Source organism: Dipodomys merriami, unplaced genomic scaffold (assembly GCF_024711535.1).
Source record: "Dipodomys merriami isolate MVZ:Mamm:240054 unplaced genomic scaffold, mDipMer1.0.p SCAF_408, whole genome shotgun sequence".
NCBI classification, from domain to species: domain Eukaryota; kingdom Metazoa; phylum Chordata; class Mammalia; order Rodentia; family Heteromyidae; genus Dipodomys; species Dipodomys merriami.
This window is the reverse complement of record NW_027205693.1, coordinates 577,800-592,040: the sequence shown is the minus strand read 5'-3', so window position 1 is coordinate 592,040 and position 14,241 is coordinate 577,800. Positions and strand designations below refer to the sequence as shown.

General features: G+C 50.0%; 1 protein-coding gene across 2 annotated transcripts in view; it reads right to left on the bottom strand.

Moving 5' to 3' along the window:
* The window catches only part of LOC138806777 (low-density lipoprotein receptor-related protein 6), a 90,572-nt gene extending 82,458 nt beyond the window's left edge, over nucleotides 1–8,114 (bottom strand). For both annotated transcript variants that reach the window (XM_069992130.1, XM_069992129.1), the window contains exons 1-2: nucleotides 7,981–8,114; nucleotides 3,018–3,411 (exon numbers count right to left, since the gene is read on the bottom strand). In XM_069992130.1, the coding sequence (XP_069848231.1) occupies nucleotides 3,018–3,411; nucleotides 7,981–8,035 (449 nt within the window). In that variant the 5' untranslated portion in view covers nucleotides 8,036–8,114. The remainder of the gene's footprint in view (nucleotides 1–3,017; nucleotides 3,412–7,980) is intronic.
* Nucleotides 8,115–14,241: the final 6,127 nt, after the last annotated feature.

The following is a 14,241-nucleotide window of genomic DNA, read 5'->3' as shown; positions in this document are numbered from 1 at the left end:
TGGAAAATAATTTTTAAATGGAGTGAGGGGTAGAAGATAGGCTTCATTTCAACTGCAAGGGAAATAAAGCAAGTAAGCATTAACTTTGCAAAAACTGTTTTAATAGGAAAGTAAAAAAAAAAAAATACCTCAAACTGACAATCAGATTAACAATGAACCACTTTATACACGTTTTATTTTATATAATTTTTTTTTTGTCTGCCATTGGGCTTGAACTCTGGGCCTGGGCACTGTCCCTCAGCTCTTCAGCTCAAGGCTAGCACCCTAGCATTTGAGCCACAGTACCACTTCCAGTTTTCTGAGTGGCTTATTGGAGTAAGAGTCTTTCTATCTTTCCTGCCCCAGCTGACTTTGAACTGCTATCCTCAGATCTCAGCCTCCTGAGTAGCTAGGATTACAGGAGTGAGCCACCTGCGCCCAGCCTATTCTATATAAATTTTATACATGTTTATGCTATATAAATTTTTATAACACAAAACATAATTTCTATGATTAGGTAAGAATAAAACAGTAAACACAAGTCCCTAATTTAGCATACCCACTCAATCTGAGTCCAGGTTTCTCATACTGAAAATATTCAGAAATGTCCTGTTTCAATAAACAAGACTGAAGGGATGAATTCCTTTACAAGATATAATTACACATAAAGGTGACTAACACAATACTTAGAATTGAACAATAAAAACAAAATGATCTAAATAACTCACTTCACAATTTTTGAAGCTACTTATACAATCCTATCTATAATTAAGTTATTAATATGCACATTGGTAATACTGAACCATGCCCCTTACCAGATAGATACATGTACCCCAACAAGGACAGAAGAAAAAAAATTAAAAATTTAAAAAATAATTTTTAAAAAAAACAGGAAAAATAAATAAATAAATGGACAGACAGAACATCAAAGGTAAAATTCCAATTTCTGGTAATTTGGTAACAAGATAACCAGAAAATCTCCCTTTTAGAAACACCAAGAACAACAACTTAGACGTCTTACTTGATTTGCACATATACTTTCATTCTGTAGATCTGAGGCATCCAGAAAGTAGAGGGTAGAATGGAGGCATGGCTCAAGGGGTACAAGGACAGCCACAAGCAAGAAAGCCAAGAGTGCAAGGCCCTGGTACTAGTACAGAGAAGAAAAGAACTCTTCTGAGCCCGAAAATGAACAGGAGTGTAAAAGGCAGAACATGATGGACTGGGTGTGTCCCTAGCTCTGCAGAGGGCTCTGCAGCTGAGGGACTTTCTGGTCCAGTGGTGAGGCAGGAACGACAAGGCTTCATGTAGCACACAGAAGAACGATGTCAGACCCAAGACTTGTATGCAAAACACAGACATCCAAGAAGCAGAAAGAAAGTTTACATACATTGAGGTATCTGCACGTTCACATCAATATGAATTGGTAGAGAAGTTATTTATTGTCTTGGCCTAGGCCAAAGTTTTGTAAATACAAGACTGTCCTCCCAGAAGGTTAGGTTTCTAACTTATTTGATATGACACAAAAACTTTTAGCTCCAAAAGGGTAGTTTAAAAAAATGACCTCACCAGGCACTGGTGACTCACGCCTGTAATTCTAGCTATTCAGGAAGCTGAGATCTGAGGACTGTAGTTCAAAGTCAACCTGGGCAGAAAGTCCATGAGACTCTTTTTTTGGTCGGTTGTGGGGTTTGAACTCTGGGCCTGAGCACTGTCCCTCAGCTCTTCAGCTCAAGGCTTGTGCTCTACCACTTGAGCCACAGCGCCACTTCTGGTTTTTTGGTGGTTATTTGGAGATAAGAGTTTCGAGGACTTTCCTGCCCTGACTGGCTTTGAACGGTGATCCTCAGACCTTAGCCTCTGGAGTAGCTAGGATTACAGCCGTGAGCCACTGGTGCTCGGCTTCCTAGAGACTCTTATCTCCAATTAATCACAAAAAAAGCTGGCCAGGCGCTGGTGGCTCACGCCTGTAATCCTAGCTACTCAGGAGGCTGAGATCTGAGGATCGTGGTTCAAAGCCAGCCCGGGCAGGAGAGACTGTGAGACTCCTATCTCCAATAAACCACCAGAAAACCGGAAGTGGCGCTGTAGCTCAAGTGGTAGAGCGCTCGCTTTGAGCTGAAGAGCTGAGGGACAGCGCCCAGGCCCAGAGTTCAAGCCCCACGACCGACAAAAAAAAAAAGCTGGAAGCAGACCTGTAGCTCAAGTGGTAGAGTGCTAGCCTTAAGCTAAAGGAGTTCAGGAACAGAGCCCAGGCCCAAAATTCAAACCTCAGGACTGGCCAAAAAAAAAAAAAAGTGACCTCTGCCAAGCACAGGTGTTCACACACCTATAATCTTAGCTAATCAGGAGGCTGAGATCTCAGGATCTTGGTTCAAAGCCAAAATAGGCAGGCAAATCTGTCAAAACTTTTACCTCCAACTGACCAGCCAGAACTGAACATGTGACTCTCAGAGGGCAAATATTATGTGAAAAGCCAGATGAGAGCTAAAGCCCAGAGTTCAAGCCCCAGTCTGGAAAGGAAAGGCAGGAAGGGGAAAAAGAGGGTGTTGTTAACTAAGAATTGTTAGCTTCTTACCAGCAGATATATCAGGTAACATTTCAAAACAACATTATCAAAGTAACATTTGATATAAAAGACATTACTATTACAAAATGATTAAACATAATAATGCTAAACGATCAAGTTTCTTATTTCATTTTAAACAACCAAACACTACTCTTGTTAGCTCTTCATTCCTTCTTTCCCTTGTAATTATCCTCTCATAATTACAAAATAAACAAATGAAGAAAACCAAGAACTATAAACATGGCTATTGTGTAACTGCTATAAGAAGAAACAAACCTATACTGTACTGCAGAACAAAACATAACTTTCCATATACAACTCTACTTGCTCTACTTGGCAAAGAGACCCCAAGCCCCAAGAATCTAAAATTCCTTCCTGATAATGATGAAAAGGGAAGGGGGGAGTTCCCAGTAGAGAGAAACCAGAAAAAGGAGGTACCGTGACCTCTGTGCACTGCACGGAAACTTACCCACTTGAAGGATCTAAGGCAATAGCTCTAGGTTGATCCAACTCTTGCCAAAATAAAACTTTTCGTAAAGATCCATCCAAGTTAGAAACTTCAATCCGGTTAGTTTCGGAATCTGTCCAGTATAATTTTTCCCCAAGCCAATCACATGCCAGCCCATCAGGAGACAGTAATCCAGACACAACAACGCTCTGTACACTCTCGGTTTTGTTCAGTTCTGTTCGCTTGATGGATTCCTCACTGACGTCACTCCAGTAGATCAAGCCCTGGCCAAACACAAAGTCCACCGCAGCAGCGTCCTCCAGGCCTCCAACTACAACCGTGGCATTCTCCTTGCCATGTGTGGCATCAACCAGCCGCAAGTCCCGTCTGTTTGCGTACAGCAGCAAAGGGGCCGCTGGGAGAAAAAGGAAGGAAACATATGGGATCTTAGAAACTGGGCTTTGGATCAGCACTGGTGATCGTAGATCAAACGTAACAAATAGCATTAAACTGAGAAAGCTAAAGCTGTTAGCATTTGAAGAAGCATAGATTCCATGTTCTTTATTTTTTTTTTGGGGGGGGGGGGAAGGGGTCCAGTCGTGGGGCCTGAACTCTGGGCCTGGGCACTGTCCCTCAGCTCTTCAGCTCAAGGTTAGCACTCTACCACTTGAGCCACAGCACCACTTCCGGTTTCTTTTTGCTTATGTGGTGCTGAGGAATCGAACCCAGGAGCTCAGGCATGCAAGGCAAGCGCTCTACCACTGAGCCACCTTCCCAGCCCCTCTTTATTTTTCCTTTAAAGACACATTCAACTTCTCACATTTACTTTCATAGCACCAGGTAGCAGTTAAAAACTCCAGAGTAGTAGGGGCCTACAGGACTTCCAATGATGGGAGATGTACACAGAGTAGCAAGGACCATGCTATGAAGTGCTTAAAACGTAGCCAGTGAACCAATGCCTATCAGCTGCACTGGACATTGATGAAAGTAAACTAAGCAACTGAAAGGCGGTGATGGGAGGAAGGGAATGAGAGAGAAAGAGGGAACAGCTGATACTAAGCAAAAGGAAAGAAATGTACATATCACCCGATTTGTAATGAAAAAAAAAGTTATTGTTATCGGTCATACACTTCATAAGTAATGTAGATTAAGATAGTGATGATTATTATTTGTGAAAATTAAAAAGTCTTTGTGGAGCCAGGCGCACGTGGCTCATGCATGTAATCCTAGCTATTCAGGAAGCTGAGATCTGAGGATCGATCACGGTTCAAAATCAGCCAGGACAGGGAAGTCCATAAGGTGCTGTGGCTCAAGTAGTAAGAGTGCTTGCCTTGAGCTGAAGAGCTGAGGGACAGCGACTAGGCCTAGAGTTCAAGCTCCACGACCGACAAAAAAAAAGTCTTTGTGACTTTAAAAATAAAAACGTAGCTAGTACTCTTTTTTTAATATAATTTTATTGTTTTTATTAAGGTCTTGTACAGAGGGGTTACTATTTCATAAGACAGGTAGCAAATTCATTTCTTGGACAATGTCATCCCTTCCTTTGCTTTGTCCCATTTTCTCCCTCACCTTCCTGCCCAAAAGTTGCATAAAAGATGCTCACTTTTAACTTCACAAATATTAGTTCATTTCAATGTAAAGAAACAACTGTGGCTAAAGGCAATATTGGGTAGCAACGATCTGGAATAAAGACTAGAGATGAGGCAGAAAAACTAACACCAAAATTAGGATGCAATCTTTTTTTTTTTTGTCGGATGTGGGACTTGAACTCAGGGCCTGGGTGCTCAAAGCTAGTGCTCTACCACTTAAGCCACAGCGCCATTTCTCCAACATCATCTTCTTTCATAAATACTTAAGCTCTAAAATTATACTATCCAAAGCTCAGCCCAAATACTATTGAAAAGTAACCAGTCCCTCTTTTTTTTTTTTTTTAATCAGTCATGGTGCTGAGGAATCAAACCCAGGGCCTCATGCATGCAAGGCAAGCACTCTACCACTGAGCCACTTTCCCAGCCCTTAGGGCTTACTTTTGAAAAGACAAAATGTTAGGAGGTATGAGCATTTTTCTTCACAAATTTGTGAGTAACAAGTTTTAAACATTTTAGTATCTTTAAAAGAGGGACTGATGGAAGTGGAGCTGTAGCTCAAGTGATAAAGCTCTCGCCTTGAGCTGAAGAGCTGAGGGACAACACCCAGGCCCAGAGTTCAGGCCCCAGAACAAAAAAGAAGCCGTATGTGCTCCTTTATTTAACATGTTTAATAACCTGCAAAGAAGTCAGACATGTATCCCTCCCCACATTTTACATACGTACTATATACTATGCTATATGTAAATATATGTATACATACACTACATATATATATATATATATGTTACTATGTATACATGAAGAAAAAAAAAAGGCACAAGGAAAGACTGTCCAGACCAGAAACACAAAACTTAAGTAATGAAGCTTCAGCTCTAAGACTTTAGGCTGAAATCTTGAGCCTTTTTCATTACACCTTGTCACCTGATAGATAGCAGGAAAGAGATGCGGTCTGGATGTTGACAGAACTCCCTGGCTTTTCACTGCTGATTAAACAAAACAACCGGACACAGAGTCTTCGAAACTCTCACACACTGAATGTTAAAGCTCCAACTCTTCTGTGAAGAAAATGAGCTGACTACAACTAATGCATCACATTTTACTCCTGGGAGTCCAAGACTGACTAAGGACAACATACTCAAAGAAAGATGAGAATGTAAATCAGAACCTCTTCCATCAACCATTCTTGTTATCCCAGCTACTCAAGAGGCTGACATCTGAAGATCACGGTTCAAAGCCAGCACAGACAGGGAAAGTCTATGAGACTTATCTCCAATTAACCACCAAAAAGCTGGAAGTGGAGGTGTAGAGACCAGCATTGAGCAAAAAAAAAAATCTCTCTCAGGGTCATCATCAGAACACTAAGTTCAAGCCAAAGGACCACCACAAAAATAAAAGTGCTCTACTTTGGAAAACTTTGGTTATTAAAAATAAGAGAGACTATTAACTCTTCTAGGACTTATATAATCGTACTTCAAAACACATTACTGCAAGGGAAACTTCTCCAAACACAAGTAATGAACCAATTCAACTCTGGACTCTAATCTGGGGTTAAAATAAACAGCATTTCCCTCACACCCTTCTCCAAGAAATACAACAGAGCATCCAGACACAGCCTAGGTTTGGATTTACATTTCCCCAAATCTAAGCAATCCACTGGCTGGCTCTCCAGTGTTAACTCTGTTAACCTCTCTTGTGTCAAATTCAATAGCCAAGAGTACACTATAGTAAACAGATACTTATTAAACTTCTCAAGTACATAGCACAGTGTCGGGTTCTCTGACATGAATATTAAACAAGCATTATCTTCCTGGAGTTTAGATGTGGAACTAGACAGTTTGGAATATGACTGCCATGAGTCATAATTATTAAGTACACATCGTATCATGTACAAGCCAAATAATGGTGCAGAGCAGTAATGAAAGTCAATATTCCCGGGCTGGGAAGGTGGCTCAGTGGTAGAGAGCTTGCTTTGGATGCATGAGACCCTGGGTTCAATTCCTCAGCACCACATAAGCAAAAAGAAAAAAGCTGGAAGTGGCGCTGTGGCTCAAGTGGTAGAGCGCTAGCCTTGAGCTGAAGAGCTGAGGGACAGCGCCCAGGCCCAGAGTTCAGGCCCCACAACTGGACCCCCCCCCCAAAAAAAAGAAAGTCAATATTCCTTCTCAAAATAAAGACACCATTTGTTCATCCTTCCTCCCTCCCTTTCTGCAACACCCCCCCCTTTTGCCCTCTCCAAAAAGAAAAACGCGAAAGCTAACACTACCACCAACAACATCAATTACAAAAAAAGTTTCCATTTCCTGCAATTCATTTCCATAAAAAGTATGTTACACCTTTGGGTTCCTTCCCCACGGTTATCCTCCTTTAATCCATGTTATGTTTTATATTATTCGTGGGTGTATTTATATCCACAATCGAGGAAACGGGCGCTGTTACAGTCGTGCTATTCAGGAGCCACTATGTGGAGAATGAACCATGAACCTTGTGGGCCAGGCCTGGAGGGGCCAACTGGGAAAAAGGGAAAGGGGTACAGTTGTTCCCAAAAAAAGAAGAAGTGCACTCATTACCCGACCCCGCTGTACAACTGAACGGTGAAATGACACTTTAAACGAGTGGAGGCCGTCACTCTTATTCCAGATACCCCCACAGACTGACAGACGGACAGACAGCGCACACCGGCCGCGCCCAGGACCGCAGTCCCGCGACCAGAGCTGACCGGAACCCGGGGACGGCAGGGAGCCGAGCCCCGGCCTTCCCGGCCGGCCGCGCTCACCGGAGTCGGGGTCCCGCCCGGGACCTTCGGGGGGGGGGGGGCCTGGCGGGCCAGGGCGGGCGGACGCCGCGGGGATCCCAGCTGAGCCCGAGGGCGGCGGCGGCGGCACCGTCCGGAGCCCGTCCCGCGCGGCCCCTCCACGTCCCACGCCACGAAAGTGGGGGGGGGGCGGCGCCCTGGATTCCAGGGGTGACCCCACGTCCCCCAGCGGCTGACCCCCGCTGGGGAACCAAACCTGGGAGGAGTCCGGCCGGCCGCACCTGGGAGTCGCACACCGTGAGAGCCGGAGTGCGGGGCCAGGATAACCGCGGGAGCTGGGGGCCGGGGTCACCGCGGGAGCGGGGGGTGGGGGGGGCCGGGGTCACCGGGGCAGCCGGCCCGACAGCGCTACGTGATCGCGGGGTGCACGGGGCCCCGGCGAGGCGCCCGGGTGCCCGGGAGGAGTGAGGGATGCCTGGCGCCCCGGCGGGGTGCGCCGAGGCCCGGCGGTGGGCACGGCCATTCTCCTCCGCCCGGGCCGCCTCGCCCCGGCCCCGGCCTCCTCCACGACCAGGCCTCCCGCGCCCCGCGCCCCGCGCCCCGGCCCCGCGCCCCTCGCCCCGGCCCCCGCGGCCCCGCTCACCTCGCAGCAGCGCGCAGAGGCTGCAGGCCAGCAGGCTCCTCAGCACGGCCCCCATGGTCCTCCCCGCGTTCTCCTCAGCGGCGCCGCGCCGCCACTGGACGCGGAGGCGAGGGGCCGGGGCGGCCGCCGCAGCGGCGGGGGTGCTCGCTCATGCCGCCCGGCTCCCCGACCCGGGAAGAAGAAAGGAGCCGGTCCAGGCCCCGCGCGCGCGCGCGCGCCGCCGCCGCCGCCGCCGCCGCCCTCTCTACCGCGCCGCCCCGGCCCGGGCCCGCGCGACGCCGGCGTCGGCTCCCATCCCGCCGCCTCCTCCCCTGGCGCCGCGCTGCCCCGCGCCGCTCCTCATTCAGCCCCGGCCCCTCGCGCAGCGGCGCGGCGGCGCGGCGGACGACGCGCCACGACGCACGGCGACGCACGACGCGCCATGGACGAGTGTCGCTCCGCCGCCCGCGTCTCCCTCCGCGCGGCCGCCCCGCCCCCGCCCGCTCGGCGCCGCCCGCGCAGGCGCGAAGGGGAAGCGGCGGCACCGCCCCGCGGCCTCACGCGGCCGCCCGGAGGAGCCGGGGCGCGCGGGCCGAGATCGGTGGCCCGCAGCCGGCAATCCCGGGGCGCACTCCGAGCGGACTCCTTCCCGGGCCGGCCCTCCCCGCGGAGGGCGTGCCCGACGTCGGACACCCCGAGGGAGCGGCCGGAACTACTTTCTGCGGCTCGGCCCGGCCGCCGCCAGCGCCGCTCTTTGTGCGCCCGGCCCGGCACGGGCAGGTGGGGCTGCGGCGGCCGGAGCTGGGGGCCGGGCGGCCCTCCGGGCTCGGGGTCGGGTCAGGCACGGCGCCCTCCACGCCGCGGGGTCGGCGTCGGAGGTCAGATCAGGCATAGTGTCCTCCACGCCGCGGGGTCCAGGGTCAGGTCAGGCACGGCGCCCTCCACGCTGCGTGCCCGGGGACAGGGGTCAGGCAGGGGGTCACCAAAGACCTGAACCAACCAAGTTAGGGGGCTGTGTAAGAGCTTTAGACAGTTCCGTTTCTTTGTTTTGCGTTTTTCCACTCCTGGGTCTTGAACTCAGGGCCTGGGCGCTGTCCCTGAGCTCTTTCACTCAAGGCTGGCGCTCTACCACTTGAGCCACAGCGCCACTTCCAGTTTTCTAGTGGTTCATTGGAGATAAAAATCACCGATTTTCCTGCCCAAGCTGGCTTTAAACCATGATCCTCAGATCTCGGCCCCCTGGGTAGGTAGGATGACAGGCGTGAGCCACAGCGCCCGGCTTTTATGTCTATTTTTTTTTTGTCCTAGGTCTTGAACGCTGTCCCTCAGCTCTTCAGATCAAGGTTGGCGCTCTACCACTTGAGCCACAGCGCCACTTTCGGCTTTTTCTGCTTATGTGGTGCTGAGGAACCCAGGGCCTCATGCATGCAAGGTGAGCACTCTACCACTGAGCCACCTTCCCAGCCCTCCATGAGACACTTATCTGTCTTATCTGTATTGAACCACCAAAACACTGGAAGTGGAGCCAGCCATGGCTTCCATCTTCAGAGCCCCAGCTTTGGGCTAAAAAAAAAAAAAGATAAGGGACAGGGACAGCACCCAGACCCCGAGTTCAAGTCCCAGTGGTCGCACAAAAACACATCTTTAAAAAAAAAGACTGTGGGAAAGGGGCTGGAGGTGTGGCTCAGCGGTGGGGGTACTCATGAATGAGTAAATAGAATCTACAAGTCCAGTGGGGAATCACCAGACAGACCTTACACAGAAGTTAGGGTTCTGAAGATAGGTGGAACCTAGGGACCAAGAAAGGTGTGCCCACAATCCAGCAGACAGCTTGCCAAAAGCAGTGCTTAGTGTGGGGGGGGGGGGGGGGGACAGACCACAGGTATTGGGTATTTAGCTCAAGGCGTGGGGGACAAACACTGTAATACTTGAGCCACATTTCCCCCGCCCCCGCCCCCACCTGCTTCTTCCTGAGAGATGGGAGGGATGGTGGCAATGACAGCCTCATGATAGGTTTTTATAAAATATATAAAAGATTTCCTGTATTCTCCTCTTTAAGATGCTCCCCTCAGGGACCACAGAACCTGCCTGAGCTCCTGCAGCTATAGATGGGGGGGTTGGGGGATAGGGAGATAGAGCCAGACAGGATTTCATGGCCTTTATTTTCTGAATAAACAGAATGTGAAGCGGATCTGTGGCGAGCAGAGGAGGAGAGAATGTGGGCTGGGGAAGGAGATGAAGGCTTCGAGGCCCTGTGCTGGGAGGAGGGGGTGATGGGAAACCACTTTCCATACTTCGGCTGGCCACAGGCCCCATCCCACCCTCCAGTAGTGAGGGTGCTTGTTCCTGACCTGGGCAGCATGGGATGGGTCCCCAGGAAGGAGGGGCTTGTTCTCAGGAAATGAGAAAACTTACTAGCTGGGCACCTGTCATCTTAGCTACTCAGGAGACTGAGATTGGAGGACTCTGACCAATGAACCACTAAAAAGCCAGAGGAGGAGCTGTGGATCACATGGTAGAGCACCAGCCTTGAGCGGAAAAGCCAGGGAGAGGGCCCAGACCCTTAGCCCTGGCGGTTTTGCTCACGTGTGCGCACGCGCGTACACACACAGAGCAAACTCTGATTCTTACAGAGGTCTGTATTCGTAGGGAATAACGCTAAGAAGTAGGGCAGGCCAGCCAGTCTCAGGTGATTGGACACAAGAAGTTGTTTGTAAAGCCAGGCGCCGGTGGCTGTAATCCTGCCATCCCAGCCACTCAGGAGGCTGAGATCTGAGTATCACGGTTCAAAGCCAGCCCCGGCAGGAAAGTCTGTGAGACTCTGATCTCCAATAAATCACTAGAAAACTGGAAGTGGCGCTGTGGCTCAAGCGGTAGAGCGCTAGCCTTGAGCTGAAGAGCTGAGGGACAGCGCCCAGGCCCAGAGTTCAAGTCCCATGACTGACAAAAAAAAAAAAAAAAAGTTGTTTGTATTATACTTTTTTTTTTATTCCTTTCAAGTCCTGGGACTTGAACTCAGGACCTGGGCGCTGTCCCTGCACTGCTTTTGCTCCAGGCTAGCCCTCTACCATTTGAGCCACAGTGCTACTTCCAGCTTTTTCTGTGTGTGGTACTGAGGAATCGAACCCAGGGCTTCACACATGCTAGACAAGCACTCTACCACTGAGCTACATTCCCAGCCTACTTCTATATATATATATATATATATATATATATATATATATATATATATATATATATATATATATATATATATATATATTTTAATTGTGAAAATACCATACAGAGGGGTTACAATTACATGGGCAAGGTAATGAGTACATTTCTTACCAAGCATTGTTGCCTCCTCCTTTGTTTCCCCTTCCCATCCCTTCCCATCTCCCACCCCCCCCCATACTTTTTTTTGTTGTTGTTTGGTGTTTTTTTTTAACTGTATTTTTTTTGTCTTTTTTGGTACTGGGGATCGAACCCAGGACGTTGCACTTGCTAGGTAAGCGCTTTGCCACTGAGCTACATCCCAGCCCACTTTTATATTTTTTAACAATGGGAATATTATGAGAGCCGGACACTAGTGACTCATGCCTGGAATCCTAAGTATTCAGGAGGCTGAGATCTGAGGATTGTGGTTCAAAGCCAGCCAGGGTAGGAAAGTCCATGAGACTCTGATCTCCCAATGAACCACCAGAAAACCGGAAGTAGTGCTGTGGCTCAAGTGGTAGAGCACCAGCCTTGAGTGACAGAGCTCAGGGACAGTGCTCAGGCCCTGAATTCAAGCTCCACAACAACTCAAAAAAAAAAAAAAAAGTAGGGGCTGGGAAGATGGCTCAGTGGTAGAGCGCTTGCCTTGCATGCATAAGGCTCTGGGTTTGATTCCTCAGCACCACATAAGTAGAAAAAGTAGTAAAAGTGGTTCTGTGGCTCAAGTGGTAGAGCGCTAGCCTTGAGCTGAAGAGCTGAGGGACAGTGCCTAGGCCATGAGTTCAGGCCCTATGACTGGCAAAAAAAAAAAAAAAGAAAAATATGTCATCTGGAAGATTAACAGTGAGGGTTTATTATGAATGTAAATAGAACTCTCTCCCTCCCTCCCCTCCCTACCCAAGGTAGTTGTAATCTGTAACCCATTCACAAGACTGCCTGGAGCCCCCTGCCTAGGGCCTAATCTGTCTCATCTTTGGCACCCTGAGAACTGGACTTCCCCGCTTGTGTGAGTCACCCCACTAACGACTTTCTCTCAGCAACCTGTGAGCTGGGCCTGCAGCCCAAGTCCTGGTCCCTGTGCTCCTCCTCCACAGCTCTCCAGCTCCACAGAGGAGACAGGGTTGCTGCTGGAAACTCAGGCAGGTGTGGCACGAGGAAGCCCTGAGCCACAGGGGCTCGCCTTCCATTGCTACAGTGGACATCCACCTCCAGATAAATAAGGTTCGGCCCTCCCTGGCTGCCACCCGCTCCAGCCCTGAGTGTAGCCTTGGAAGGGAATCCTGCAGGGAATGCCCACCCTTGCAGATAAAAGAGAAGAAAACCAACTCTAACCCAAGCGTCTCCCAAGCTAGGAAATATTTCACACACACACATGCAAGTATAGCCAATGCACACACGGGCGTGGATACATGTTTGTACCTATAGGTGCACAGGCATGTGTACCTCTGCATGCAAATGAGTGTGCACCATGCACACCTGCGGTGGAGGCCCGGGGCAGGGTGTGGCCTGGTGCAAGCCCCTCCCCTCCCCCAGCTGGTGACAAGTCCTGGACACAGTCTCCTGAGTGCTGATCAATTCATTCAGGACAGTGAATATCACTGGTTGGGTTCAACCTCTTTCTTCTAAACCAGCTTGTTCTAAACCTCTCTGAATGGGGCTGGGAAGTTGGCTCAGTGGTAGAGTGCTCCTCTTGCATGCATGAAGTCCTGGGTTCGATTCCTCAGCACCACATACACAGAAAGAGCTGGAAGTGGCGCTGTGGCTCAGGTGGTAGAGTACCAGCCTTGAGCAAAAGCAGCTCAGGGACAGCGCCCAGACCACAAGTTCAAGCCCCAGGACTGGCAAAAAAATAAAAGTAAAAAATCTCTGAGTGGTGTGAAATCACACACACATGCATACACACACACACACACATCTATGTACATGTGCACACGTTACACCCAGGCAGGCCCCAGACCTCCAGCCACAGCTTCTGCGACCAACTGCCCAGGAAGGCAAGCCACCCCTTCTCTGCCCCCCCCCCCCCTGCATGCCCCACGTCTTCACAACTCAGGAAGGAGTGTTCCCCATTTCCCCGTGATCCCTGTGCTTCCCAGGGGAGGCCTGGCGCCCTGGCAGGCCTGCTTTTCTTCCTCCCCTTCCCCCCACTGGCCAGGGGTGAGCCTGGCACGGGGCAGGGGGCAGCGGGGAGCACTAAGGGAAACGCCCGGCACACGCCTTTCGCTGTCTCCAGACATCTCCACGCCACTGAAAGTGGAATCACAGGCGTCTCAGGGCCTGGTCATGAAAGGAGCAGCAGCCATTAACCCTTTGTAAGTGGCTTGGTGCCACTTTAGTAGGCCTCATAAACACCGAACACTGCTGCGGTCCCAGCGCCCACCCCGCTTTGGAGCTGAGAAAATGGAGCAAGAACCATGAAAAAGAGCCCCTTGCCCAGAGCTGGCAGGGGGGAGTAGATGCAGGGGGGAGTAGATGAGGGGCCTCTGGTTAGTTCCCCCTCCTACACACACACACACACACACACACACACACACACACACACACACACACACACACACACACACACACACACACACACACACACACACACACACACAGAGCCCTGGCCGGCCTGTGGAATTATTACCATTCTAAAGCATGTTGTTGACCAGGGGCTGGCTGAATATTAAACAGTAGATCACATTTCCCCTGGCAGGCAGGAAAGCATTTGTTTTCAGTGTGTTTTCCTAAGTCTCACTCCCCAACATCAGGGCCTCATTAACTTTACTAACGCAGCGCGATTTGGGAGATAGCCTCTTTTCCAAAATACCGTTCACCACCATTTCACGTTTTTTAAAGTTCAGCACACACCATCAACTCTCCATACTTGTTTTTCTCAAAGTCTGACTCCCCCCCTCCCCTTCACCGCCCCCCTACACTGCAGGGAGGAGACTGGGAGGGCTCATGGGGCCAGCCGGGCTGCTGTGAGAAGTAGGGGTGGGGGGCCGGGGAGGGAGTGGACAGCCCCAAACCAAGTCCTGGCAATGCAGAATTGTCCTGGATTTTGTTGTTGTTTTGGTCAGTTCTGGGGCTTGAACTCAGGGC